This window comes from Rhagoletis zephyria, unplaced genomic scaffold, assembly GCF_001687245.7.
Source record: "Rhagoletis zephyria isolate East Lansing unplaced genomic scaffold, Rhagoletis_zephyria_1.1 Rzeph_scaffold_01758, whole genome shotgun sequence".
In the NCBI taxonomy this organism is placed as follows: Eukaryota; Metazoa; Arthropoda; class Insecta; order Diptera; family Tephritidae; genus Rhagoletis; species Rhagoletis zephyria.
Window position 1 is genome coordinate 55,503 of NW_016158842.1, and position 16,006 is coordinate 71,508.

The window sequence follows — 16,006 nt, forward strand, 5'->3', positions numbered from 1 at the left end:
TGAGCTTAGCAGAAGAAGTGACAGAATTCGAGCCCGACTTTCTTGCATCGTCAATATCAGAGCAAAATAAGCATGTCCTTGCGATTCAGCAGGAAGAACTCAGATCTCTGTGGGAAAAAACAAAACTAGCTTACGATGGCCTCAACACCTCCGAAGAATTTTCACAAGAAGATAAGAGGACATACAGAAAAATAAATAGAGGCGCGTTTGCTAGTTATGTAAATTGCATGTCGTCTTTGGCTGCTCAGGCTGAGAAACTAGCAAAAGAAGAACGGAATTGACATTTCCAACTGGGACGCAATTATTGTATATCTTTGCTCTACTAAATTGCCTGACAGTAGTTTGGCTCTATAGGAGCAGACCATAGACCACACAGGCGCCTTACCGAAGTGGGAAGATATGGACAAGTTCCTATCTAACAGGTTTCAAACCCTGGAAACCCTGACAGGCTTAAAGGGTACAAAAGTGGTTAAAGCGCCAAAGCCGCAAAACAACAAAAACCCTTCAGAAGCCCATACCAAAAGACTTGGTGCATTCCAAGCAAGCCTTACCAAGTTCACTTGCACAATGTGCCAAACGAATGAGCACAAACTACGCCGCTGTTCCAAATTTTTGAAGCTTACGCCTGATGAGAGGTTTAATTTCTTAAAGAGCAACAATAGTTGCCTGAATTGTTTGAGCGCTGCACATACCGTGACAAGGTGCACAAGCCCCTTTAATTGCAGCACGTGCCACTCGCGACATCACTCACTCCTGCACATTCAGACAAATGTGCAAAAGGCAACAGCGGCTCGCACGCAGACTGAACCTGTCAATAACACGGCATCGTCCTCTCAACAGGCTCAGGCAAAGCGCAGCTTTAATAATAGAACTAATAACAATAAAAGCAAAAACGTTAAGTCTTGTTATGCTAACACGAATTCAGGTGTGCACCTAGGAACAGCTCGCGTAAATATACGTCCCAATGGCACAGATTTTTCTGCTCGAGCACTTATTGATTCTGGTTCTGAGTGTTCGTTCATAACAGAACGACTCAAACGCTGAATCAACCTGCCAGCCAAGGGGATGCATGCCCAAGTCTCGGGCATTACGAATGCAACCTCTGCGCAGGTCAAAGAGGCATGCAGCATAGAACTTCGATCTCCAGTTGATCTAGTGTTCAGCTTGCATGCAACGGTGCTCGTCCTAACAAAACTAACTGGAAATCTACCATCCTGTCATATCAGCGCCATGACTATGCAGGCATTTCCAGGTCTTGTTCTAGCTGATAAACGGTTCTACGTTAATAAAGAAGTCGACCTCGTACTTGGCGGAGATATTTATCCCCAAATTATTTTATGCGGCCTGAAGAAAAATGTACTTAGTACACTCCTCGCCCAAGAAACTGTGTTCGGTTGGATATTAACCGGTTGCACAGATGCGCCCAATCTAACCAACAATATAGTTTCGTATCACAGTGAAGTTGCCTTGGACAAACAACTTACTGCATTCTGGGAAATAGAAGAAATACCAAAAAATAAAAGCTTGAACGAAGACGACAAATACTGTGATGAACTTTATCGGAAGACAACTCGTAGACGAGAAGACGGAAAATACGTAGTCTCGCTACCATTTAGGCAGGAATTTCCCACAAACATCTGCCTAGGGNCGTGCCACTCGCGACATCACTCACTCCTGCACATTCAGACAAATGTGCAAAAGGCAACAGCGGCTCGCACGCAGACTGAACCTGTCAATAACACGGCATCGTCCTCTCAACAGGCTCAGGCAAAGCGCAGCTTTAATAATAGAACTAATAACAATAAAAGCAAAAACGTTAAGTCTTGTTATGCTAACACGAATTCAGGTGTGCACCTAGGAACAGCTCGCGTAAATATACGTCCCAATGGCACAGATTTTTCTGCTCGAGCACTTATTGATTCTGGTTCTGAGTGTTCGTTCATAACAGAACGACTCAAACGCTGAATCAACCTGCCAGCCAAGGGGATGCATGCCCAAGTCTCGGGCATTACGAATGCAACCTCTGCGCAGGTCAAAGAGGCATGCAGCATAGAACTTCGATCTCCAGTTGATCTAGTGTTCAGCTTGCATGCAACGGTGCTCGTCCTAACAAAACTAACTGGAAATCTACCATCCTGTCATATCAGCGCCATGACTATGCAGGCATTTCCAGGTCTTGTTCTAGCTGATAAACGGTTCTACGTTAATAAAGAAGTCGACCTCGTACTTGGCGGAGATATTTATCCCCAAATTATTTTATGCGGCCTGAAGAAAAATGTACTTAGTACACTCCTCGCCCAAGAAACTGTGTTCGGTTGGATATTAACCGGTTGCACAGATGCGCCCAATCTAACCAACAATATAGTTTCGTATCACAGTGAAGTTGCCTTGGACAAACAACTTACTGCATTCTGGGAAATAGAAGAAATACCAAAAAATAAAAGCTTGAACGAAGACGACAAATACTGTGATGAACTTTATCGGAAGACAACTCGTAGACGAGAAGACGGAAAATACGTAGTCTCGCTACCATTTAGGCAGGAATTTCCCACAAACATCTGCCTAGGGCCTTCTCTTAAAAAAGCATGCTCTCAGTTCTTCCGGAATGAGACACGGCTTGCAAAGGATACCGTCCTACAAAAAGAGTATAATAGGGTACTAGCTGAATATGAATCAGTAGGACACATGTCCAGAATAAATGATAGTATTTCAGCAGCCTCTTCCGGTAACTACTTTTTGCCTCACCATGCTGTAATAAAGGCAGAAAGTACCACTAAAGTTCGAATCGTCTTTAATGCCTCAAGTCCAACGGCTAATGGCACAAGTCTGAACGATGGACTTCTCCCAGGTCCAGTTCTCCAAGCAGATCTTCCGATCCTTATACTCCGCTGGAGGTTATACAGATACGTTTTTAATAGTGACATCGAGAAGATGTACCGACATATTTGGGTGGACAGCAACCATACCAAATATCAGCGGATAGTTTTCCGTACAAACCCGAACGAACCTGTAAGTCTATTAGAATTAAAGACTGTCGCTTTCGGGATTAATTGTGCTCCTTACCTCGCGATAAGGACACTTACAACTGGCTGACGATGTAGAAAGTTCTTCCCCAATAGCATCAAATATACTACGAAAATGCATGTATGTGGATGACGTGCTAGCTGGAGGACACAGCATCGACTCTACCATAAAAGCAAGAGATGAAATCTCTGAAGTACTACGGTCAGCCGGTTTTCCGCTAAGGAAGTGGACCTCAAACTGTGCGGAAATTCTAAAGGACATCCCAAAAACGGACTTACTCAGTGAAGACTTTTTGGCATTCGAAGATACCAGCACGGTTAAGGACCGCGATACACTTACGAAAAGGGCGATACTATCAGCTATCGCCAAGCTATTTGATCCGCTAGGATGGCTTGCTGTAATAGTCGTCGTAGCCAAAATAATTATGCAGAGTATTTGGCTAGAAGGCACAGACTGGGATGAGACTGTGTCTTCTACTACTTTGGAACGCTGGCAGAATTTTACCAAACATTACCATGAAATAGACAACATTAGAATACCTCGATGGGTACACTTCTCACCAGGAGATGACATCGAGATACATGGTTTCTGCGACGCATCAGAAAAAGCATATGCGGCTACGGCATACATGCGCGTCAAAAGAGATGACAAAGTTTTGGTACACCTTCTTTTGGCATAAACAAAAGTAGCTCCTGTCAAAACTATATCGGTACCTCGACTGGAGCTCTGCGGAGCCGTGCTGCTCGCAGAAATTATAGAATCCATAATTAACAACCTCAACCTAGGACAAGTAAGAAAACATCTTTGGACAGATTCGACCATCGTACTCGCATGGATACGAAAGCCGCTTTGTTCTTGGTCAACTTTCGTCGCGCACCGAATAACGAAAATCGTTGAAAAAGTCGGTAACAAGGACTGGTTTCATGTAAACTCGGCTTCGAATCCAGCCGATTTGGCTAGCAGAGGACTACCTGCTTCGGACTTGGTCTCAAATTTTTTGTGGTGGCAGGGACCTTCTTGGTTGCAAGAAGACAACTCTAAGTGGCCCGCTCAAGAAATTACCTATGACACAGAAGTTGAAGAAAAAAGAGCGCACGCTTATGCATCAACAAAAGAAAACAATATCGATGTTCTTGACCGATTTTCAGATCTACCGAGAGCTTTGAGAGTGTTATCATATGTCATGAGATTCTACCGAAGAACTCACCCGAAAACAAAAGCTTCAATTCAGGAAACTTCTTGTTTAATTTCATCAGATGAAATTAAGACGACGACACATCTCTTGATAAAAATCAACCAGAAGAAATACTACGGTGAAGAACACAGGAATTTGAAAACCCATCGATTCAAAGAGTGAAATTCTTCCGCTTAATCCGTTCGTCACGCACGACATCATTAGGGCTGGAGGTCGCCTGGGAGCTTCCCAGGACTTAGCTTATAACGAGCGCCACCCAATCATTATCCCGTATAATTGCAGATTGTCTCGTCTTATCGTCCTGTTGATTCACCAAGTCTCCTTACACGGAGAAAATCAACTCATGCTACGCCTTATCCGTACCTAGTACTGGATTCCCAGGGTAAAAAACATGATTAGGTCTACCATCCACAATTGTAAAATTTGTACCATCTACAAAAATCGATCTCAGACGCAAATTATGGGAACTCTTCCTCAGGAACGCACTACGTTTACGCGCGCGTTCACGAATACGGGAGTAGACTTTACCGGACCTTTTGAGATCAAAAGCTACCGCGGCAGAGGTTGTCGAATATCCAAAAGGTATGTTTGCCTATTCGTTTGTTTCACTACTAAAGCGATTCATTTAGAAGCTACGAGTGATCTTAGTACCCCATCCTTTCTAGCAGCATTTGCTCGATTTGTATTTAGAGGAGGATGCCCGAAAAATGTCTACTCCGACAATGGTACAAATTTTGTCGGAGCTTCGCGATCTTTACGATCCGAATTCAAAGCTTTCTTTTCGGGCGCGCGAGACAAAACGACTTCTAAATACAACCATCAAACACCTACATGGCATTTTATACCTGCTGCCGCTCCTCACATGGGAGGACTCTGGGAGGCAGGTGTAAAAAGCTTTAAAGGCCATTTTAAAAAGGTTGCGTCCGCCCTGAGTCCCTCTTCAAATGAGCCAAATGATCTGGAGCCGCTTACTCCAGGCCATTTTCTCACTGGTGCACATCTTATGGCTCCGCCAGAACCAAACTACTACTGGCAAAAACTAAAAGCACTGCACCAGACGTTTTGCAGGCGATGGAAAGTGGAGTACTTAACCGAACTATAGAAGCGAATTAAATGGAAGCACCCCAAGGAGAATGTAAAACCAGGTGATCTCGTAGTTATCAGGGAGGACAATCTACCCCCAACTGAATGGAGATTGGGGCGAGTTGTCAACGTGCACCCCGGTACCGATGGCAGAGTGCGCGTAGTGGACATATTGACGGAGAAAGGTCAAGTTACCAGACCACTAGTGAAATTGGTTCTACTCCCACCATACAGAGATGGAAACTCGGAGCCAACAACATCCTTATAAATTGCCTTCTTCACCTATAGATTATTCCACTTCCTTTTACCACAACATTCCACTTCCAGGTAATTGGAGGGATTCCACGCCTAACTTGTCATAATTTTACAAAAAAGGGAGTATCTTTTCTGGTTTTGTAAAATTCTTTCGAATTCCGCGCAAATTATTCGCAACTTTGCTGGTCTGCTAGATTTTTGGTTCTAAACCCTAGAACACCAATGTTAGTCGATTCGACTAACACAGTTTATGTTTTGTGGTGAAGTTTCTTGAAAATTAATTTTTTGAAATTTTAAATTTCATTATTTAAACCACAATATAACCGCATAACGTTTGCTTTATTTTAGTTAGAAATTATTATATTAAGAACATATCGAAAACTCTTTGAGGATTGATGCTTTAAAACTTAAAAAAAAAAAAAAAAAACTATCAGTGCTAAATGCTTATCAGGCGATTCGACAGATAATTAGTGTTTACTTATTAAAAACATGATTGGTGTTCCAGGGTTAATGAATTTGTCTTAAGTTGCAAGTTTAAGTAAATGCCCCACCCGAAGTTTAAAACGTAAAATTTTTTAAGTAAAATTAGCAGTCATTATAATATTTCAAAAACTCACATAATTTAGGGTCCACTGCGGTTCGATGGAGAAAAAATTGTTGACTAGCTTCTCTCGGTGGTCGAGGTATCCATATTATTCATTCCTTTACGGAACCCTTGATAGAAAACACAAATCAATTAGATCTCAAATAAACGGTGAACAACAAAAAAAGGTAAAAACATAAAACTTTGTTACCAGACCAACGACATTTCCAACAAGGATGATGATGGAAGTAGTAAAAACCAGGATACTACCCCGAAGAGAACCGTCAGCTGGACTGGGGACCCGCACGCCAGGCTGGAACCTATACCATTAAATAAACACCCTTAAAACCTCATTTTGATTATACCGATTCTGTGTAGTTGACCACAGTTAAATCGGCGTCCACGGCTGCTTTTCGAACAGAATAACTTTTTTTAATTACTTCCAGTGAAAAAAAAATCCGGCTCGAAGGACCAAATGTTTACACGGGGGCGATTGGGGATTACGCTCTGGTGCAAATATAACCGAAAGAAATAAATAGAACCAAGATATTTCGGTGTTAATGATGAATTCAATAAAGAGTCGATTTATTTCAATATAGATATATATATATAGTGTGGAATAATAAAATATTTGGATACCTTTGGACGGAAGTGGCCTGGTAGCTGCTGCGCTCACGTTGATCTTCTAAACCGAAGTGATTAAAAAGGTTTACGGGACCTTAAATTGGACCGCCGGACAGTAACTGATGTTAAGGGGAAACTTAACGAAAGTTCACTGACCGGCGGGACATTAAAATTCACCGCGCATACTAATACATGTATCCGTGTATGCACATAGGCATATATATGTATGCCTATGCAGATACGTATGCACGTACATATGCTGGCATTAGGGTGGTGCGTAAACAAGTAATATTTAGGCTGAAGGCTTAAACAGTTCCCATTGCCGAACGTACTGGTAAACGGACTCATACATGTTTGGCCAGTAATAGCGTTGTGAGATACGTCTATAAGTTTTCCAAACACCCTGATGCGAATGTTGGTTATGATTTTCATCGAGGACTTTTGCTCTGTCAGAAGCTTGTACACAAAGTGTCCACAGTATTTCCGCACTTTGATTGGAAATTTTCAATCGATGATATAGGAGGTTGTTCTCGATTTTATATCTATCTGCTAGTTGTTTTGAGGCCATGGGGTGCATTTTGTTGTACCATTTATCGCACGTGTTTGGGTCAATGTTGATCACGGATGTGATTGGGGTACGAGTAACGGGAAAATTACTCGGAAGGTCAATTGGATTTCTACGAACGATGTTGAGAAGAGCAAAAGAACGAGATAAGGCGTCAGGAAGTTCTAAATGTTTTCCTGGTTTATGAATAATTTTGAGATCGTATGGTGATAATCGGATCGCCCAACGGCATAATCGGCCAGTTGGTTCTTTGAGAGTTTGTAGCCAGCGCAAAGCTGCATGGTCCGTTACCACAACCGATTCACGACCCTCAAAATATGGACGGAACTTTTCGACCGCTAAGAGAACGGCTAGGCATTCCCCTTTCGGATGCTGTGTAATTTTGTTCGGCTTTCGAGAATTTCTTAGAAAAATACTGAACCACACGTTTATTCCCATCATGTTCTTGTACTAGAACAGCACCCGCTGCGATAAGCGAGGCATCGGTATAAACCTTGAATGGTTTTGAATAATCGGGCATAGTCAGAACGGGAGTGGTAGTTAAACACTCTTTGAGTTTGAGAAAGGCTTGTTCAGAAGCGGTATTCCATTCAATGGGTCCTCTTCGGTTTCCTTTATACAATTCACAAAGGGGAGCTGCGATCTCCGAAAAATTTGGAATAAATTTACGGTACCAGCCTGCTGCACCAACGAACCGCCTGACTTCGTTTGCCGTTTTGGGCCGTGCAAATTCAACAATCGCTCGAATACGGGATGGATTCGCAGATAAACCCTCTTGAGACAAAACGTAGCCCCGGAATTCCAATCGTTTACAACAAAAATTCGATTTGGATGTTGAGATGGTTAAGCCGGCCCCAGCCAGACGTTTTGCAACGATAGCCAATATCTTAACGTGTTCTTCAAACGTCGAAGTGCAAATTATGAAATCATCCACTTATGCGAATGCATGTGGAACCAAATCACGGAAAATTTTATCAATGAGAATGGCTAATGTGGCGGGTGAATTTCTCAACCCCATCGTCATGCGACGAAAAGCATAAAGTCTGTTACCGAATGCAAAAGCGGTTTTCAGTTGACTCGATTTTGCCAAAGGAATTTGAAAGAAAGCTTGAGACAGATCAATACTGGTTAGGTATTTAGCTGACTTTAGTCGTGCTAAAATTTGGTTAGTATCCGTAATTGGATAGGCATTTGGAATGGTAATTTTATTTAGCTCTCTCGCGTCCAAGCACACGCGACACGTTCTGTCTTTCTTCTTTACAGCCAGAATTGGTGACCGCCAAGGGCTTTCTTCGATGGTCATAATGATGTCACGACTACGCATTTTATCCAATTCGGCTTGAACTTGTTCAGCCACATATGGCGATACTGGATACTGGCGTTTCATGACGGGTTTTGCATCACCCGTATCAATTACGTGTTCGATCTGATTAGTGACGTTTAATGGACCAGACTCAGAAGTTGGATTAAAAAGTCTGAGAACGGCGTCCAACATTTGTCTTTGGTCTGGGGTGAGATTATGTAGAAGGCTGACGCTCGTTATGTTTGGGGTACCTAGTTCACCCTCTAAACCGAGTGTGGTAGCGTCAATTGGCTCCAGATCATTACTCATAGAGGATACCTGAGCTTGTTCTTTCCCACTCCCTGGTGGCTGGTTACAAAAATTAATAAATTTATCCGCCGTAACTATTTCGACTTTAGCAGATGCAACTTCTTCAGTATCACCTTTTTCTGTATGTTTTAAAAATCGTTGAACTTTCTCTTGGTTCTGCACCAGTTCGAAAAAGAAGGCCTCAAGGAATGTCCGTCCCATAGTTGGGTGTTTCAGTGAGATAGGTACGACAAGAGTTGGCACCAGTCGGGTAAGGCTACCGACCGTATATAATACATCCACTTTACCAATGGCCTTAAATGAAATCGAATTATCGGCAAGACCAATGGAGGTTTTGGTAGGTTGCAACTGCCCCCATCTGTACTTCTCATAAAATGTTTGTGAAATGAGTGTGACTTCGGCTCCACTATCGAGTAAAACCGCATGAGAATGGTTATTAACCATAACAGTGAGATAATCGCGACAATCGTTCGGAATGTTGTATGTCAAACATTTCTCTGAGATAAGGAAAACATCGCGGAATCGTGGTTGGTTAACTTGATTGACCGCGTCTTGCTGGTTAGTAGGGACTGGAGCGGAAGTAGGTTTGGTAATTGGTAGTGTTCGCTCAGAACATTTAGTTAATGGTTCTGTGCCATCCCTTTGAGTTTGATTAGATTCATTAAGAATCAGAGTAGAATTATTATTGGAATTCGGGACTGAAGATTTGTCGANACTGAAGATTTGTCGATTTGTCGAGGGACTTCGGTCGAATGAGGATTGTTAGAGACAGTGGCTTTAGAAAAGGTTGCGGATTCTGAGTACGATGGACCACTATTCCCAATCGACTCTCTTACGCGTTTTTTTGAACACGGGCATTGATCAGACTTAACCCCCGGTCGTGTACATTTGTAGCAGATCACCCTATTCGGTTGGATTCGACACTTTTTGAAGTGATGGTCCCACACGAGACATTTGGCACACGTACATTTTCGTCGCCCTCAACAGCGAGAAATGGGTCGACGATAGTTCCTACTTTCGTTTTATTCCCCTTTGGATTTTTGTCATTTTGATTATCCTCGACTGGTTTCGAATGCCTACGTTTCTGAGATTCTTTAATTGGTTTCTTTTGCTTGTTTACGTATGCACATTCCCTGTCATCGGAGTCGGATCCAGGAAGCGAAGCGGTATATTCCGAATGTGGAGACTCATCCGGTGAATCATGTATTGCCGAAATTTCCCGTGGCGCTGATCGCTGTCTATCCGTGTTCTTTCCGGACGGGGTGTGGCAACAATGAACGAATGTGGTGCAATTCGCTGAGCGAACTCACGCAATTGCTCCAGCGTGTGGACTTGTCGAGTGTGGACGAGTTCACGCAGATGATCGGATAAGGTACCAATGATGATATCGAGGTGGTCCGGTTCATCCAGACCACAGGAATTACCCTGCAATTGAAATGTCAAGTCATCGATATGTTTCAGCAGTGTTTGCGAACGTGGATCGAATTTAATCTGTGCATATGACATTATTACTTGGGCCCGAGTATGTTTGTTGAGGAAATGAGCTCGAAGTTTCGTGCAAAAATTTTGATAATCTCCTGAAGTTCCTCAGTTCGGTGAAGTACCATTGTCGAGCGGCCCCGTGAGTGTGGGTACCAAACGCGTTACCAATTCATGGTCGGGTACTCCAATCTTATATCGAAATGAGCCAATAATAGCCAAATAATCTTCAACCGATAGAAATTTTTCGTTCACATCCATGATGGTAAGCCTCTGAATTTCCTATCCATTGCATCCGCCTGGGCAGATTCGTCGAATATAGTGGCTTGATTTGGTCGTGATTGTGGTGGACCGGATAGCGAATAATTCGGATATAAATGAGATGGTTGATTAATTGGTTCTTGGATATGAGACGTTCTAACACCACGGTAGGTATTGATCGTTTGAGTTTGTAAGGTTGCAGGACCACCCAAAGAACCATGCGGAGGATCCACCGAGGGTGGTATCCAGGTATGATTCCAGGTCGTTGGCATGGTTTGGTTCATATCACGAACGTCAGGAATTTGTGTCTGCAACTGAATCCGATCACGGATCGTTTGCTGTTGCATCTGTGTTTGGGCTCTCAGCAACTCAGACACCATTACAGACAGTTGGTCTAATGAGGGTGTTGGTTCCGTTCCGCCTGACACCGAATTGAGAACGGCTGGTTGAGCATTTGAATTAACCGTACTAGTGGTCAGGGTATACCGCGGTTCAGTTGCCTGAACCGTAGTCGGTATATTCGGGTTTGCNGTATTGATCGTTTGAGTTTGTAAGGTTGAAGGACCACCCAAAGAACCATGCGGAGGATCCACCGAGGGTGGTATTCAGGTATGATTCCAGGTCGTTGGCATGGTTTGCTTCATATCACGAACGTCAGGAATTTGTGTCTGCAACTGAATCCGATCACGGATCGTTTGCTGTTGCATCTGTGTTTGGGCTCTCAGCAACTCAGACACCATTACAGACAGTTGGTCTAATGAGGGTGTTGGTTCCGTTCCGCCTGACACCGAATTGAGAACGGCTGGTTGAGCATTTGAATTAACCGTACTAGTGGTCAGGGTATACCGCGGTTCAGTTGCCTGAACCGTAGTCGGTATATTCGGGTTTGCAATCGAATCTGGTATTGTTAAGGGTAAATATTGGGATGGAACAGTATTTTGAGTTGAACTCATTGTTCCCCGTTCGTTCTCAAAACCTTGGAAGGTCGAGTTCAAACTTAATTGGGGATCGCACGTCGGAATTCCCGTATTCGGTGAATACATCCGAAGCTCACGAATCTTCGACTGAAATTTTCCGATCAGATCTGCCTGGCGTGACGCCGACTCGCGTTTTAACTTCAACCGAGCGGTTCGATAACAATAATGTATCATTTGATGAAGACGACCCTGAGGTGTTAACACCTCGTTCGCCTTCAGTTCCCGATATGCTCTCTCACATATTTCCAACTCATTCATTTGGTGTATGGCATGGGATTTTATCAACCATGGTTGGCCAACGTAAGCAGATATTTTACCATTGAGGGCGGCTATTTCGGTGTCGGTCCATTGAACCGGCGCTGGATATAGGTTATATATCTCCCCTTCGATCTGTCGCTGTTCGTCTGTCCAATAAGTTGCATCGAGAGTGGGAAACAATTCCATGTTGAAAGACTCAAATACCAAGTTGTAAATTCCGATTATTAAAAAAATTCTGCCAACGGTAGACGTAAAGTCCGTACTATTAAAGTCTTTGTTATAAGATGATAGTACTCGATTTAAAATTAGTACAGTATTTACTTCAGTTTATTATTTATTATTATTATTATTTTATTATTCAAAAATAATGCCGCATAAATCGATCACTATTTGAATTTTGTTTTAAATCTAATTAGTTTAACAAAAAAGTCACGCTCAATTGGTTGTATATCTCATATGATTTTCGGTCCAAAATTTTGTTTAATATTATACCGAACGTGGGCTGAGAATGGCGTTTAACGCACTAGCCCGAATCTTTTTATGGACCAAGTTGTATGCTCCCGGGATGCAGCGAAGGCCTTGAATACTTGGGAGTATTACCTGTATCTCCTTCGGTCCCTTCTGTCGCCAACAAGGTACGCAACAAAGATCAAGACTATCCACCCCCGAATTTACCGGAAGACCAAATCAGACTGAGAATATTCAACCAGTTTGAGAATGTTAAACGATATTACTTTGATACGAGTTTCAAATTTTATTGGGAATGAATACCCAAAGAAATTACAAAAATATAGAGAAAAATTAATAGTTTGGTTCGATTAATATTGACCGTGTTATCGGTTACGTTGCTTAAACTTATACAGAAAGACGAAATGAAAAATAATCGGTTCAAAAATCTTGACCGTCGATGTGTGGTGTTACTTGATTAAAAAAATTCAATTAACTTGCTTTTCAGAATTGGCGAACTGAACTGAACGAGAATGGTTATGACTGCTGATCAATGGTGTTCGCATCGCAGATCGATCACCATTCACCCCCGCGGAATTAAATAATCAAAATATCCACAAAAATTTTGATTGAAAACGAGCTCCAATAAAAATCAATTAAATCATGCCGTGTGAAGACTGAGGACGATATTGATTTACAGTGATTATGAATTCAAAAGATAATTATTTGATTCAATCTCAATGATGATTTATAATAGCGGAATTTCTAAAGGAAAATTTATCAAAAATCTATTAATCTCGAATATGTATGGTTCACTGACGTACAATTTTGTGACCAATAAAATGAGAAAAACGACTACAAGATTTTAATTTTTCCTTTAATCTAATTTTATGAATTATTAAATTGATTCGATGATGAAATTGCTATTTTCCCTCAGCTGAGCACGCGTTTACTTTATGCCGGGCTTAAGTGTGGTTATGTTCAACGAAAACTTATTCTTTTTCACCCGTTTAGTTGGGCGCCAATGATTTGCTTGACCTTGGTTTGTCGGTCCAAACAGGAATCTTTATTTACGGTTGATGGATAGCTCGTTTCCAATGGATGGTGGCAAGAAAGTGGCTGACTTACGTGTAATGATTTTGTATTACCGGCTTATGGTGACTCAATTGCTGTCAAATGAATAGTCCAGATTTGATGCTCACAACTTCTTTATTCTACGCAACAACATGGCTGGGGATTTGCCGGAAGGAATGTGACGGCACCTTTTGCCTCTATTAATTTCCACTGAGGGGTGAGTATGGACTCCCCGAATGTCGCCAGCTTTTAATACAAGCTTTTAATCCACTTTAATTACTTGGTTGTAATTCCGTTCTTGCGAGGGCTGATGAGTGTGGTTCGCTCCGTGTCCAATTCCAAAAAGAAAATATATTTTTCTAGCCGCGTGGTATGTGACCACCGATCCTTTTATTGTATGTCAGTCTGCGCGTTTTCATAGTGGCCATGTCAATTCGTGTCAATACCGATATGATGGTTCGTGTCTTCAATAACTATTGGTTACGTACATTCATCTGGCAATCCCCCCATTTTGAAGTTTAGCTTTGACAGTTTTGTTATGTTTACATTTCTTATAATCATTCTTATGTCTATTATTTGGGCAATAAAAAATAATAGATCACTCACTCGTCAACCTACCGACAGGCTCTGAACGGCATTCACATTATGTAGACTCCCGCCCTGTGAATGCCGTTCTAGGCACACAACCACCGGACGTGGACGGGACAGAAATTTGTCTGCCTCGGGTGACCCGCACTAGAATAGCCCAACTTCGCTCTTGCTATTGCAGCAGACTACTTGAGTAGAATCAATGAGGATGTGCCCAACCAATGCCCGGCATGTGGATAGTCGCCACATGACTCCCGACACCTCTTCACATGCCCCGAGAACCCCACTCAGCTGACGCCCCTGTCATTATGGACAGCTCCTGTGGAAGTCGCACACTTCCTGGGCCTCCCCCAGCTGAAATTGGCGACAACGTTAGCGGATGAACCGACCCGAACGGGGCTTAGTAGCCGCTACAACAACAACAACAAACCCGGTTTTTATCGTGCAGTCCGTGCACCATGCAAAGGCTTTGCAAGGCTCCGAGAATACCCCTATTAGGGGTCTCTCAAACTTCAACATCCGAGAGATGAACAGCGTGATTGCAATTAGTGAGGAATGTGGCTACCTTTAACTAGTTTTTCGTATTTCGCTGGCTATGTTTCACGTATTATTGTCCAGCAATCGTCTGCCATCATATCCTCGTTCCAAAATCCCTGAAATGTTTTCGTCAAGTTTTCCATACTAAATTAGAATGCACTTATTTCATGAAGTCATATTTTAAGCTTTGATATAAATCCAACTTATTGCGTGTGAATGGATTAGGTTACCAAAAAATTCCTTGGAAAGAAATATGTGTTGGGAATAAGCTGAGTTGTTCCAATTTTCATGGCTACTTTATTACGAAATTTTTGTAAAATTTCATTAAAAATATTATTACTTTAAATATGCCTTAAGTTTTTGTGTAGAACTCTTAGTTTTAAACTTTTTTCATTATACAAGGCCATTTACTGAACGCAAAACTTTGCAATGTAAATTTGTTTCTGTAAAAAATCGATTTTTAGATACATTTTCCAAGCGGTCCAACTCACGATTAACCGCGAGTTGAGCCAAAATATTTTGGTGGATGTCATGAAATAGGTAAAATTTTATAATTTCAATGGTACAACCTAATTCTTTCCGTGCACATGTATGTATGTGTAGTATATCTCAGTATTACACTCGGTAGTTTTTGATTTTTGAATTTTCCGCAATGTAGAAAATCAAAAATATAAAATCGAATATATATTAAATAGCTGCATTAGTTGGCTTACAATTCTTTAGCAAATCGCTTTCGCGCATACATACAAACAAATAAGTAGGCCGTTTTTCGCGCATTCATATAAACAAATAAACAATCCGTTTTCCACATACACACATATTTGAGAGTGCTGGTGATATTGAGCTACCCTAATTGAAGCTTTGCGTTTTTCTTGGAATAAAAATAAATATGAAGTGCCCTAAGAAGTTTTTTTGTTTTCGCTATGTCTGTTCGTGCATCGGCCTCTTCTGCAGCGAAAAAACATCCCCTGCTGCTAAAGTGGTAAAGCTGGATGAACACATCACCCTTATTGCTGTCTTTGCAAAACTTAAGCAACTCGAAGTGAAAATACAGTAACAAACGGACAATCTGCTGTCGCTAGTTGAGAATGTCGCGCAGAAATTGTCAGAGCTGGAGAACAAATTAACAAAGCGAATAGAAGATGAGATGGCTTTGTTTGCTGAGAAAGTTGCCGAGACGACTACGCGCTTAACTTTGATGGAAGCTAATATGAAGAAGGCTGAAAGCGATATTGCCTACCTACAACAGCAAGTTTCTAGTGCACTACAACAAAAACCTACTCCTGATATTTCTGCTGATGCTGTTGTGTTTGGTGTGCCTTATGCGGATGGGGAGAACCTAAAGAGCATATTTAACCAGATTTGTCTCTCCATCGACTTCATGTCTCCACAAATTCGCGACATCTTCCGAACGCGCCGCTCTGCCAACCGCAACAGCGCGATT

General features: G+C 42.0%; 1 protein-coding gene across 1 annotated transcript in view; it reads left to right on the top strand.

Moving 5' to 3' along the window:
• LOC108365054 (uncharacterized) overlaps positions 1-15,555 on the top strand; it is a 55,416-nt gene extending 39,861 nt beyond the window's left edge. Inside the window, exon 2 of the mRNA XM_017618991.1 lies at positions 15,517-15,555. Coding sequence (XP_017474480.1) covers positions 15,517-15,540 — 24 coding nt within the window. The 3' untranslated portion in view covers positions 15,541-15,555. The remainder of the gene's footprint in view (positions 1-15,516) is intronic.
• Positions 15,556-16,006: the final 451 nt, after the last annotated feature.